Source organism: Alosa sapidissima, chromosome 9 (assembly GCF_018492685.1).
Source record: "Alosa sapidissima isolate fAloSap1 chromosome 9, fAloSap1.pri, whole genome shotgun sequence".
Lineage (NCBI taxonomy): Eukaryota > Metazoa > Chordata > Actinopteri > Clupeiformes > Clupeidae > Alosa > Alosa sapidissima.
Genome location: NC_055965.1, coordinates 36,497,638 through 36,512,430, shown reverse-complemented (window position 1 = coordinate 36,512,430; position 14,793 = coordinate 36,497,638). Strand labels below are relative to the sequence as shown.

Here is a 14,793-nt window from a genome sequence, read left to right as displayed (position 1 = left end):
ACATTATTATTAGATATTGTGAATGCTTGTGTCCGTAGCCGGCACTGTACACTATACAGTAGGCTAAAGTATGTCTAGGGCCTACACGCAATTTATGTAACAGATAGACTACATGCTCCTCGAGAAGGGATTAATCGGCTATTTCTGTAGCCCTCCTGTCGCTGTTTTGTTTTCCCATTACACTGACACGTTAAGCTTTTCGCTGTGATTTCTGCTTGCAGCATATGATGGCCCAAGGCTCAGCATGTCCTAGGATTATAAAGATTCAGTTCTCAATATATAGTAGCCATAGAGATCCGCTCTCGGGTCCTACCGGCTGCGCTGTAGCTAGCCTACTGGTGCATGTCACGTCATTGCATCTGTCAGAATGCAACGCCAGAATGCAACGCCGAATTCATTAATTCACAAGTCATTGCTGCCTTCGCACTCAAATTAACTTTCGTGGTTCTTAATGTTGGTTGCTGTGAAATTACACAACCTAGACGACACAATACAAAAGTATTTCTTCTTCTATGCTTTATAATAACTCAAGGGGCGGAGAACGTCCCTCGACTCCTCCTCCTCCCCCCGGAACTAGGAAGTACGCGAAAAGTAAACAAACGCTCCGACGCAGCTCAGCTCAGAGCTCACTAGGGAACTACACGAGATGATGAGATAATGCCGGGCCGGGCCAGTCTCCTGAAACAACCCCAAGCATGGAAGCCAGAGTTCTGCAGTACTTCGCTTTACTTTTCCTGTCCGCGGGGTGCTTTGGAGAAGGTGAGTACTGCTGCTTCGAACAGTAGCTAGGTAGCTAGCCAGCTGCTATAGTTACCCAGCGAAATCTCTCCCCCTTAGTTATCCACCTGCCGCCGCAGCCACAACCGGCAGTAGCTAGCTAGCTAGCCAGCTGCTATAGTTACCCAGCGAAATCTCTCTCCCCCTTAAGTTATCCACCTGCCGCAGCCACAACCTGCATTCGCCTTTTGCAACTTGTCTACACGATGAGGTAATGAACGCTCAGGCTTAGCTACTCAGTTACTCGATGGCGAGAGGAATTCAACTGATTAGTGATAGGTTGGTGTGTCTGCTAGTGATAGGCTGGTGTGTCTGCTGACTTGGTGATTTTGTAACGTGTGTTTTCGGTGTTGTGACAGATGACGTCACCTACGTGAGCGGCTTCTACTCCAAGGGCCCCCAGAAGCTCTCCAAGTTCAGCTCCTTCTCTAGCGCGCGCCTTCACCACTTCCGCGTGCCGGAGGACACGGTGCTCGCGCGATGGCTTCTCACGGTGACCAGAGGCTCAGGGCTCAACTGCGAGACTCAGGACGTCACTGTGTAAGTGTGTGTGTGTGTGTGTTGTGCACACATGAGTGTGTGTGTGGGGAGGGGAGGGGAGGGGGGGGGGGGCGGAGTTATGCACTGTGTGTTTATGGGACAGTATGGGCCTGCACTGACACACAGGTGTGTGTGTGTTTATATTTAGCGTGAGGTGTGGTGTTCTGCTAGAAACAAACAAAAAAACACACTCACATACCATCACTCTAACACTTTCAGAGCCAGAACTGGCTGCTCTGTCACACACACACACGCACACACAAGCACACACACAATCGTTGGCATGGTTACAGAACCGGCTCTTCAGCTGCAGCTATTCACCACCTGAGCCATTTAACAGCACACATATTTAATTACATGTTTAGTGTGTGTGGTTGTGTGTGTTTGAGTGTGTTTGTGTGTGGGTGGTTGTGTTTGTGTGCGTGTGTGCGCGCGTGTGTGCGTATGCGAATGTGGTTGTTTGTGTGTGTGCGCGTATGCATGTGCGTAATAATTTTTAATACTTAAAGCCTTGGTTGCTAGGTTACAATAAACAAACTCAAAGATCATAATTCTTGATTCTTCTTGCTTAGCAAAAAACTGACGGTTTTATGTGTTCATTAAACAAAGATTATGCAAATTAAACAACACTTTTCCATCAAAAACCTTGTTGTAAAAGGATACAAGAATACAAGGAAGTTTATGGTCACATGCATATAGTTACTGGAAGTGTGGGGGGGGGGGGTAAAAAGTGCAGTAGAAGAGGGGTTTGGTAGATTAAGTGGCAAGGGCTGCATAACAAAGGTGAGGGAGGATTGGAATTGGGGGGGGGGGGCACCAACAAGGAGCACCCAAGAGCAACAGGGGCAAGGAAAAACTCCCTTACCAAGGAAGAAACCTTGGGCAGATCCACGGCTCAAGGGGCTAACCCAACTGCCAGGGGTCTTGGTGTGTGTGTTGGGGGGATGACAGGGGAGATGGGATAGTGTGCTGTGTATGTGGGGAGAGGGCAGTGTGCAATATGTGTGTTTGAGAAGCTTCCTCATGAGACAATGTGCTGTGTATTGGGGGGGGGGGGGGTCAGTGTGCTGTAAGTATGTTGGGGATGTGTGTTGGAGAAGCTTCCTCATGAGACAATGTGCTGTGTATTGGGGGGGGGGGTCAGTGTGCTGTAAGTATGTTGGGGATGTGTGTTGGAGAAGCTTCCTCATGAGACAATGTGCTGTGTATTGGGGGGGGGGGACAGTGTGCTGTAAGTATGTTGGGGATGTGTGTTGGAGAAGCTTCCTGATGAGACAATGTGCTGTGTATTGGGGGGGGGGTCAGTGTGCTGTAAGTATGTTGGGGATGTGTATTGGGGGGGGGACAGTGTGCTGTAAGTATGTTGGGGATGTGTATTGGGGGGGGGGTAGTGTGCTGTAAGTATGTTGGGGATGTGCAGTGTTTCCCCTAGAAATTTTTCCAGCAGCGGTGCTATTACTTGGGGGGGGGGGGGGGGGGTTGTTGCGCATTTTTTTTAATTTATTTTTTTATATCATACCTTCGTGTTTCTTTTGTGGACATTTTCAGCTTTCTTTTACATTATTGGTTAAAAATGATAGAAGAAAAATGAAATGGCACAACCCAGAAAAAGATTATTTACAATTTATTTAAATTTGTCTTAATGGCAAAGGCCACACCCAATCTGCGAGCACTTAATTTTTCTGGGCTTTTCAAAGAACATCTCTAAGACTCTTTGGTAATTATTGAATTGAATTGTTGGGGGGCCATTAATGCTGACACGCATGCACGTAGCCAGATGCTCTCCTTGTAGTCTATTTCTCAGTCCCAAAACAACAAACCCACGTATAAAAAAGTAAATACTCACTTTTCTTCTACATCACTCCCACAGTTACCATACAACTCACTCACAATTAACTCGAAAAGGACCTAGGCTACTTGATTGAAGTGCGACCGTTCGTCTCACCGTCAAGAGAACGCTGAAGTTATGAGAACACGTCTTTCTGATAAGAGAATGTAGGCTCCTATGTCTAATGCCGCAAACGTAGAAAAGGTCTGTTTGTGATAGCCTATTATAGCTAAGTGGACAGAATTTAGGCTATACGTATATGCCAACATATGCTCATATTTCCTTTAACTATCAGAAAGTTTAAACAGGCCTAGACTGTGTTCGCCTAGCTTTCCCATGCAAACATTACATGTAGCCCTACGCTAACGTTACAAGTCTAGGCTACAATTAACGTTAAGACCATACACCTTGTAGCACATTGGTTTACTCTATTGCATTACTTACGTTTTAATAATTTGTTGATGGAGGCTCATCTTTGGGAAATCAGCTCTCTGGATAAAATTGTCAACCGGAGCAAGAGTTCTCAGAGTTGACGACACCGGACGTAAATCCAATCAGCAGAAAGAACCGCATCACAACAGTAGGCTAAATCGCAACAAACTTTTTTCCCCCCATGTTAAATTCATTTCGGTAATCATGAATTGGTTTCTTTTATTTGATGTAGGCTAGGAGAGGAGGATGCATGTTTCACATTAGTGTCAATGTGTCAAAGCAGGCTTTGGATCAGAGGAATTGCTCAAGCTTAACATATGGCATAGGCTACAAGCGAATTCACGGCATACAAACAGCTTCGTGATGAAATATAACTAATATCATTTTTTATTGTCACCAGGCCTATAAGTAGGCTATTTATTGTGTAACCTACAAGTGAACGATGACACCATAGGCTACACTGTGGCGGAGCAAGACCCCATCAGTCGGATAGCTAAACAATGTAACCGTGTTCAGAACGTAGGCTAGCCATATGGGCTGCAGACTTGTCTTTGGGCTTGTAATCACCTGACACATCATGCCGCATATATGTCCTGAATAATGAGAGGCTAAGTGCGGATTTGATGCACTTAACTTACTCAAGACTTTCAGAAAACAATTTCGAGATGACGTTGGCCGTTGTGCTTTTACAGTGTGTTAAGTGAATCTCGTGATATTATGTTGCAGCGGCGCTGAAAATCCAGCGGCGGCGCTGCGCCGCTGTTAAATACACTGTAGGGGAAACACTGATGTGTATTGGGGGGGGGGGGGGGGGTCAGTGTGCTGTAAGTATGTTGGGGATGTGTGTTGGAGAAGCTTCCTCATGAGACAATGTGCTGTGTATTGGGGGGGGGGGGGGGACAGTGTGCTGTAAGTATGTTGGGGATGTGTGTTGGGGGGGGGGGGGGGGATGTGTGTTGGGGGGGGGTCAGTGTGCTGTAAGTATGTTGGGGATGTGTGTTGGAGAAGCTTCCTCATGAGACAATGTGCTGTGTATTGGGGGGGGGGGGGGGATGTGTGTTGGGGGGGGGTCAGTGTGCTGTAAGTATGTTGGGGATGTGTGTTGGAGAAGCTTCCTCATGAGACAATGTGCTGTGTATTGGGGGGGGGGGACAGTGTGCTGTAAGTATGTTGGGGATGTGTGTTGGAGAAGCTTCCTCATGAGACAATGTGCTGTGTATTGGGGGGGGGGGGGTCAGTGTGCTGTAAGTATGTTGGGGATGTGTGTTGGGGGGGGGGGGGATGTGTGTTGGGGGGCGGACAGTGTGCTGTAGGTATGTTGGGGATGTGTGTTGGGGGGGGGGACAGTGTGCTGTAGGTGTGTTGGGGATGTGTGTTGGGGGGGGGGGGGGGGGTCAGTGTACTGTAAGTATGTTGGGGATGTGTGTTGGAGAAGCTTCCTCATGAGACAATGTGCTGTGTATTGGGGGGGGGGGGGGGCAGTGTGCTGTAAGTATGTTGGGGATGTGTGTTGGAGAAGCTTCCTCATGAGACAATGTGCTGTGTATTGGGGGGGGGGTCAGTGTGCTGTAAGTATGTTGGGGATGTGTGTTGGGGGGGGGGACAGTGTGCTGTAGGTGTGTTGGGGATGTGTGTTGGGGGGGGGGGGGGGGGGGTCAGTGTGCTGTAGGTGTGTTGGGGATGTGTATTGGGGGGGGGGGGGATGTGTGTTGGAGAAGCTGGAGTTGAGGTTGAAGCTGGAGTGAAGTTGGAGAAGAAGGCATAACTTGTTCGATTTAAGACCTAAGTTCGCTAGCTTTGTGCCTGCCTGACAAATGTTTTTCACAAGTGCACAAAATATTTCTGCAGGTATGCATTTTTTTTTTGCACACAGACAAATTAATTCCACCGTTACAAAACAGTTCTACACTTGTGCAAATCATAAATCATATCCTCGAAGACAAAACTCTATTACACATGTGAATATCTTTTCACGGGCACACAATCTTTATGCCGTTGTTTTGATTCCATAGCAATCCAGATGTTCTACTGGTTATAACTGTGGTTGTACACTGGCAATGCATGAGAATTCATTCCCTGTATTATGAATCATTGTTGCATCCGAATGAGTTTGAAGCTAACACATTATTTTAAGGCAAAATAACTGCATTGTGGTTGTGTGGTCTATTGTACAGTATTTAGCAGATCAATGTGGGTGTGTGTGTGAGTATATATTTAGCACAACACAGGTGTGTGTGTGTGTGTTTGGGAGAGTTAAATAATGTAGATGTCCTACTGGTTATAACTGACAGGTAATCTGTGACTAGTGTTAATTTCGTCAGACTAGACAAGAGGAAATATGTTCGTCAACGACCTTTTTTTTTTCATGACTAAGACGAGGCGATGACGAGACGGCAGTAATGTCCTGAAACACTGACTAAGACTATCTTAAGATGCATTATTGTTGACGAAAAAAGACGAGACTAAAATGTTTTGCATGAAATAAAAACTAAGATAAAATCTCCCTTCATGTTCGTCTACAAAATGAGAAGACAGAATATCTAGCTGTTACGTTTTCAAAATATTCCGAATGAGTTCATACGCAACAGCTTTCCTGTAGGCTAGTCTACGTGCTGTTGCTGCAACCCTGTGGCTGCAACACGAAACTACATGGAACAAGAACACTGGAGATTTATGCCAGAGTTAGCAAGCTAACTACCTAAGCTTTATGCCACAATGCTACATACCCAGAAGTTGAAGCTTCTCTCATACAAATTAACATCCCCCAGAATGTCCATACGAAAATGTACATCATGTACTGTCAACTATTTAACTAGTTAGACTGATGATGCAAAGTTTGCTAGCAAGTAAGCTAATATGGAAAGTTCGCTAGCAAGTTAGCTATGGCTAAGATGGAGAGTATGTTTGGGGAATGTGTTGTGTTAGGTGCATATCGCCATCTAGCGAGGCGGAGTAAAACATTAATACTTTGGCCTATGACAGTGTTTCTCAAACTTTTTCAGTTTCATGACCACTTAACTAACCCTAGCTAAAAAAAAAAAAAAAGATTAGACCTACTTCAACAGTAGCCTATAATTAGTCTACACAATAGGCCTACTCACTGAACCACCTTGCTTATTGTCTTTGCACTTTGCTTATTGTGTGGATTCATACTGTATGATTTAAATTGGCATATCTTACATAGACAGTGTTGCAGAACTGTTTTTACATACAAGTTGGTTTAATATTGCAAACAACTCATATATATTATATTTTACCACATCTGCTCGTGGACTACTTGCGATAGCTTGCGGACCACCAGTGATCCCCGGACCACACTTTGAGAAACACTGGTCTACGAATATGACAGTGGTCCAGTCAAATCTTTTACTGTCTATGGTCAAATCCCAGCCGAGCTATAACTGTAGCTCGACTTACCTGTGCATGTAAACATACTGACTGACAAAAAATCAGAATGAGTAATTATAACAGACGAGTAGCCCTGTGGACACACAATATTGTTGGAAAATTGAGGTGTGAAACACTATTTGACTCAAATGGTAATCAGAAATAATTTGTTATAAAAAAAAGACTAAATGTGTTGACTAAAACTGACTAAGACTAAGATACCTTTAGTTTTCTTTTGACTAAAACTAGACTAAAATGATGAGACTTTTAGTCGACTAAAACTTGACTAACAAAAATGATGTTTGAATGACTAAATATGACAAAGACTAAAAAGGACATTTCGTCACAAGACTAAGACTAAGACTAAATTAAAAATAGGTGACAAAATTAACACTATCTGTGACCTTAACAGAACAACAAGGGACTCTCTCTTAGCACGTCACAATTACATTCTACTGTCTCCAGGCAACGTAGATCACAGTCAAATTCTAATGTCTCCTTGACGACAAAGAAGCCTATTCTTAGATCAGAATTACATTCTAATATATCTGCGTCAACAGAGAGCACTATTGTGGGGTCCCACAGAATCTCATTCTAAAATCACTGTGACAATGACCCACCCTTTTCTTATTGAGTGGTGATCACAATCATGTTCTCTGGTCACCACGGCTACTGTTGCCCTAGTTCTGGTCCGAGGGGAGTTTTAAAGGTCCATGGTGACGTGCTTTGCCCAGGGCCAAGGAACAGGACACATGAACCTTGATGATGTATGTATTTGTTTATTTAAAAGGGACAATGCACATTAATGCCGCTTTTCCACTATGGGGTAAAACTCTGGTGTCTGGGGCTGTTTATATTTCCATGATTTAAGGCCGGACGAGGACCACGGTCCAGACGGTCTCAGGGCGGAATCGGGGCTGAGCCGAGGACTTTTGGAATGGAATGTGATGCAACAATAAAACCAGAGAAATTTTAAAATCGACCGGTAGCATTTGTTTAGCGCTGCCTAGCAACATAAGTGACTTTGCTTATGTTTGTGAATTAAAACAATGTGCATATAAAAACGTTGCAAAATAATTAAGGATGCAGGTTCTTGTTTAGCGCTGCCTAGCAACATAAGTGACTTTGCTTATGTTTGTGAATTAAAACAATGTGTAGCGCTGCCTAGCAACATAAGTGACTTTGCTTATGTTTGTGAATTAAAACAATGTGCCATAATTGGCCGTTAATCATCAATTACATTCGAAATGTGAAGTTACCAAATAAGCAGCTTTTCTGCTCCCGTCCCTTGGCAGTTCAGCACATCATCATCATCATCATGTTCTGCAGTTCAGCACATCATCAGCATGTTCTGCAGTTCAGCACATCATCATCAGCATGTTCTGCAGTTCAGCACATCATCATGTTCTGCAGCTTTTCTGCTCCCGTCCCTTGGCAGTTCAGCACATCAGCATCATGTTCTGCAGTTCAGCACATCATCATCATCATGTTCTGCAGCTTTTCTGCTCCCGTCCCTTGGCAGTTCAGCACATCAGCATGTTCTGCAGTTCAGCACATCAGCATGTTCTGCAGCTTTTCTGATTTTAAATCCATTTGCTCTAGTTACTGCGTCTAGACTGTATGGCACAGTGTTCTCTGGTGGATTCACTAGTTACTGCATCTAGACTGGTGGTTGCCCTAGTTACTGCGTCTACACTGTGTGTGCGCCCTGGTGGTTGCCCTAGTTACTGCGTCTAGACTGGTGGTTGCCCTAGTTACTGCATCTAGACTGGTGGTTGCCCTAGTTACTGCGTCTAGACTGTGTGTGTGCCCTGGTGGTTGCCCTAGTTACTGCATCTAGACTGGTGGTTGCCCTAGTTACTGCGTCTAGACTGTGTGTGCGCCCTGGTGGTTGCCCTAGTTACTGCGTCTAGACTGGTGGTTGCCCTAGTTACTGCATCTAGACTGGTGGTTGCCCTAGTTACTGCGTCTAGACTGTGTGTGTGCCCTGGTGGTTGCCCTAGTTGATGATGGTGATGACTGTAGTGATGATGATGATGACTGTAGTGATGATGATGATGATGATGATGACTGTAGTGATGATGATGATGATGATGACTGTAGTGATGATGATGATGATGATGATGATGACTGTAGTGATGATGATGGTGATGACTGATGATGATGATGATGATGACTGTAGTGATGTTGATGATGATGATGATGACTGATGATGATGATGATGATGATGATGACTGTAGTGATGATGATGATGATGATGGTGATGATGGCTGTAGTGATGATGATGATGATGATGATGATGACTGTAGTGATGATGATGATGATGATGACTGTAGTGATGATGACTGTAGTGATGATGATGATGATGACTGTAGTGATGATGATGATGATGATGACTGTAGTGATGATGATGATGATGATGATGGTGATGATGACTGTAGTGATGATGATGATGATGACTGTAGTGATGATGATGATGGTGATGACTGTAGTGATGATGATGATGATGATGATGACTGTAGTGATGATGATGACTGTAGTGATGATGACTGTAGTGGTGATGATGGTGATGATGATGATGATGATGATGACTGTAGTGATGATGGTGATGATGATGATGATGACTGTAGTGATGATGACTGTAGTGATTATGATGATGTTGATGACTGTAGTGATGATGATGATGATGATGATGATGATGATGTTGATGACTGTAGTGATGATGACTGTAGTGATGATGATGATGATGATGATGTTGATGACTGTAGTGATGATGACTGTAGTGATGATGATGATGACTGTAGTGATGATGATGATGATGATGATGATGATGACTGTAGTGATGATGATGATGATGATGACTGTAGTGATGATGATGATGATGATGACTGTAGTGATGATGATGATGATGATGGTGATGATGACTGTAGTGATGATGATGATGATGATGATGATGACTGTAGTGATGATGATGATGACTGTAGTGATGATGATGATGATGTTGATGACTGTAGTGATGATGACTGTAGTGATGATGATGATGACTGTAGTGATGATGATGATGATGATGGTGATGATGACTGTAGTGATGATGATGATGATGATGACTGTAGTGATGATGATGATGATGATGATGATGATGGTTGCCCTAGTTACTGCATCTAGACTGGTGGTTGCCCTAGTTACTGCGTCTACACTGTGTGTGCGCCCTGGTGGTTGCCCTAGTTACTGCGTCTAGACTGGTGGTTGCCCTAGTTACTGCATCTAGACTGGTGGTTGCCCTAGTTACTGCGTCTACACTGTGTGTGCGCCCTGGTGGTTGCCCTAGTTACTGCGTCTAGACTGGTGGTTGCCCTAGTTACTGCATCTAGACTGGTGGTTGCCCTAGTTACTGCGTCTAGACTGTGTGTGTGCCCTGGTGGTTGCCCTAGTTACTGCGTCTAGACTGGTGGTTGCCCTAGTTACTGCATCTAGACTGGTGGTTGCCCTAGTTACTGCGTCTAGACTGTGTGTGTGCCCTGGTGGTTGCCCTAGTTACTGCGTCTAGACTGGTGGTTGCCCTAGTTACTGCGTCTAGACTGTGTGTGTGCCCTGGTGGTTGCCCTAGTTGATGATGGTGATGACTGTAGTGATGTTGATGATGATGATGATGACTGTAGTGATGATGGTGATGATGATGACTGTAGTGATGATGATGTTGATGATGGTGATGACTGTAGTGATGATGATGATGATGATGGTGATGACTGTAGTGATGATGATGTTGATGATGGTGATGACTGTAGTGATGATGACTGTAGTGATGATGACTGTAGTGATGATGATGATGACTGTAGTGATGATGATGTTGATGGTGATGATGACTGTAGTGATGATGATGATGATGATGATGACTGTAGTGATGATGATGATGATGATGATGATGATGATGATGATGACTGTAGTAATGATGATGTTGATGATGGTGATGACTGTAGTGATGTTGATGAGGATGATGATGACTGTAGTGATGATGATGATGACTGTAGTGATGATGGTGATGATGATGATGATGATGACTGTAGTGATGATGATGGTGATGACTGATGATGATGGTGATGATGACTGTAGTGATGATGATGATGGTGATGATGACTGTAGTGATGATGATGGTGATGATGACTGATGATGATGATGATGATGATGATGATGACTGTAGTGATGATGGTGATGATGGTGACTGTAGTGATGATGATGATGACTGTAGTGATGATGACTGTAGTGATGATGATGACTGTAGTGATGATGACTGTAGTGATGATGATGATGACTGTAGTGATGATGATGATGATGATGATGATGATGATGATGACTGTAGTGATGATGATGGTGATGACTGATGATGATGGTGATGATGACTGTAGTGATGATGATGATGATGATGATGGTGATGATGACTGTAGTGATGATGATGGTGATGACTGATGATGATGATGATGATGATGGTGACTGTAGTGATGATGATGATGGTGATGATGACTGTAGTGATGATGATGGTGATGATGACTGATGATGATGACTGTAGTGATGATGATGATGATGATGATGATGATGATGATGACTGTAGTGATGATGATGATGATGATGACTGTAGTGATGATGATGACTGTAGTGATGATGACTGATGATGATGATGATGGTGACTGTAGTGATGATGATGATGATGTTGATGACTGTAGTGATGATGACTGATGATGATGATGATGGTGACTGTAGTGATGATGACTGATGATGATGATGATGGTGACTGTAGTGATGATGATGATGATGTTGATGACTGTAGTGATGATGACTGATGATGATGATGATGGTGACTGTAGTGATGATGATGATGGTGATGATGACTGTAGTGATGATGATGGTGATGATGACTGATGATGATGATGATGACTGTAGTGATGATGATGATGATGATGATGATGACTGTAGTGATGATGATGATGACTGTAGTGATGATGATGATGATGATGATGATGATGACTGTAGTGATGATGACTGTAGTGATGATGATGATGATGACTGTAGTGATGATGACTGTAGTGATGATGATGATGATGACTGTAGTGATGATGATGATGATGATGATGACTGTAGTGATGATGATGATGATGGTGACTGTAGTGATGATGACTGTAGTGATGATGACTGTAGTGATGATGATGATGACTGTAGTGATGATGACTGTAGTGATGATGATGATGATGATGACTGTAGTGATGATGATGATGACTGTAGTGATGATGATGATGATGATGATGACTGTAGTGATGATGACTGTAGTGATGATGATGATGATGATGACTGTAGTGATGATGACTGTAGTGATGATGACTGTAGTGATGATGATGATGACTGTAGTGATGATGATGATGATGATGATGACTGTAGTGATGATGACTGTAGTGATGATGTTGATGATGATGATGACTGTAGTGATGATGATGATGATGATGACTGTAGTGATGATGATGGTGACTGTAGTGATGATGATGATGATGATGATGATGATGATGATGACTGTAGTGATGATGATGGTGACTGTAGTGATGATGATGATGATGATGATGATGATGATGATGATGACTGTAGTGATGATGATGGTGACTGTAGTGATGATGACTGTAGTGATGATGATGATGGTGACTGTAGTGATGATGATGATGATGATGATGACTGTAGTGATGATGATGATGATGATGATGACTGTAGTGATGATGATGATGATGATAATGATGATGACTGTAGTGATGATGATGATGGTGATGATGATGACTGTAGTGATGATGATGATGGTGATGATGACTGATGATGATGATGATGACTGTAGTGATGATGGTGATGATGGTGACTGTAGTGATGATGATGATGATGACTGTAGTGATGATGATGATGATGATGGTGATGATGATGACTGTAGTGATGATGATGATGATGATGACTGTAGTGATGATGATGATGATGACTGTAGTGATGATGATGATGATGATGATGATGATGATGATGATGATGACTGTAGTGATGATGACTGTAGTGATGATGATGATGATGACTGTAGTGATGATGATGATGATGATGATGATGATGACTGTAGTGATGATGATGACTGTAGTGATGATGATGATGATGACTGTATGTGTTTTCTCTCCCAGTCACTTCAGGGCAGGGGCTCCTCCGGTGATTGACCCCGTTGCCACGGCGTTCCCCAACCAGACAGCGGTGACGCTGGCCTGGAACCTCACGCTGACGGTGGGCGCTAAGCAACAACAGAACCAAACACTGGTCAACGTCAGCAGCCCTGCGGCCGGAGACTGGTTTGTAGCTGCGCACCTCCCCGAGCACGATGGCAAAATACAACAGAAGGTGTGTGTGTGTGTGTGTCTGTGTGTGTGTTTTTTTAAATTATTTGTGTGTGTGTTCTTGTCTGGGTTTTAATTTGTGTGTTTTAGTATGTTTTTGTGTGTGTTTTTTAATACTACGTGTGAGTTTTAATTGATATGTGTATGCGTGTTTTCATTGTTGTCTGCGTGTGTGTGCGTGCGTGCGTGTGCGTGTGCGTGCGTGCGTGTGCGTGTGTGTGCGTGTGCGTGTGCGTGCGTGTGCGTGCGTGTGTGTGCGTGTGTGTGCGCGTGTGCGTGTGTGTGTGTGTGTGCGTGTGTGTACAGGGACTACCGTCCTGCTCCTACCTCTTCCAGCCACAGATGTTCATCAGGCGAGCTGTGGACACGCCCACTCTGCTGTCCAACATTCCGCAGTCTCAGATGCTCTCCAGAACACACACGGCAAGCATCCTCAAGTACGCGCACGCACGCACGCACGCACGCACACAACATTCCGCAGTCTCAGATGCTCTCCAGAACACACACGGCAAGCATCCTCAAGTACGCACGCACGCACGCACGCACGCCTACACACACGCACGCACGCACACACGCACACAACATTCCGCAGTCTCAGATGCTCTCCAGAACACACACGCCAAGCATCCTGAAGTACGCACACACTCACGCACACGCACGCAACATTCCGCAGTCTCAGACACTCTCCAGAACACACACGCCAAGCATCCTCAAGTACGCACACACTCACGCTCACGCACGCACACAACATTCCGCAGTCTCAGATGCTCTCCAGAACACACACGCCAAGCATCCTGAAGTACGCACACGCATGCACGCATGTACGCACACGCATGCACGCATGCACACACACGCACACACACACACCTACACACACGCACACCTACACACACCTACACACACACACACACACCTACACACACACACATGCATGCACGCATGCACACACAAATATATGCATATACACATATGTACAGGCACGTGTGTGTGTGTGTGTGTGTGTGTGTGTGTGTGTGTGTATGTCCAGGTTCTTTGTTCCTGAGTTCTCCACACAGATGTGGGTGCACATTATATCTGTGTGTGTGTTTGTGTGTGTTTGTGTGTGTTTGTGTGTGTGTGTGTGTGTGTGTGTACAGGTTCTTTGTTCCTGAGTTCTCCACACAGATGTGGGTGCACATTATATCTGTGTGTGTGTTTGTGTGTGTTTGTGTGTGTGTGTGTGTGTGTGTGTACAGGTTCTTTGTTCCTGAGTTCTCCACACAGATGTCGGTGCACATTCTGTCATGCTCGGTAGAGGGTGTGGCCAAGCCCAGCTGCGGACTGAGCCTCCTCATTGGCTCTTCCTCTCTAGGGCGGGACTCCAGACTGACCTATAACTGCTCGGGGGAGGAGCCTCAGTGTTCTGCCTCTGTTGCCACGCCTCCCTGGGACTCC

General features: G+C 44.5%; 1 protein-coding gene across 2 annotated transcripts in view; it reads left to right on the top strand.

Moving 5' to 3' along the window:
* The first annotated feature begins 516 nt into the window (after positions 1 to 516).
* Positions 517 to 14,793, top strand: part of pgap6 (post-glycosylphosphatidylinositol attachment to proteins 6) — a 30,261-nt gene continuing 15,984 nt past the window's right edge. Inside the window, exons 1-5 of one of the 2 annotated variants that reach the window (XM_042104169.1) lie at positions 517 to 759; positions 1,137 to 1,317; positions 13,153 to 13,363; positions 13,666 to 13,796; positions 14,595 to 14,793. The exon at positions 14,595 to 14,793 is cut by the window's right edge and continues 73 nt beyond it. In XM_042104169.1, coding sequence (XP_041960103.1) covers positions 696 to 759; positions 1,137 to 1,317; positions 13,153 to 13,363; positions 13,666 to 13,796; positions 14,595 to 14,793 — 786 coding nt within the window. In that variant the 5' untranslated portion in view covers positions 517 to 695. The remainder of the gene's footprint in view (positions 760 to 1,136; positions 1,318 to 13,152; positions 13,364 to 13,665; positions 13,797 to 14,594) is intronic. The other variant, XM_042104168.1, reaches the window with a different exon arrangement.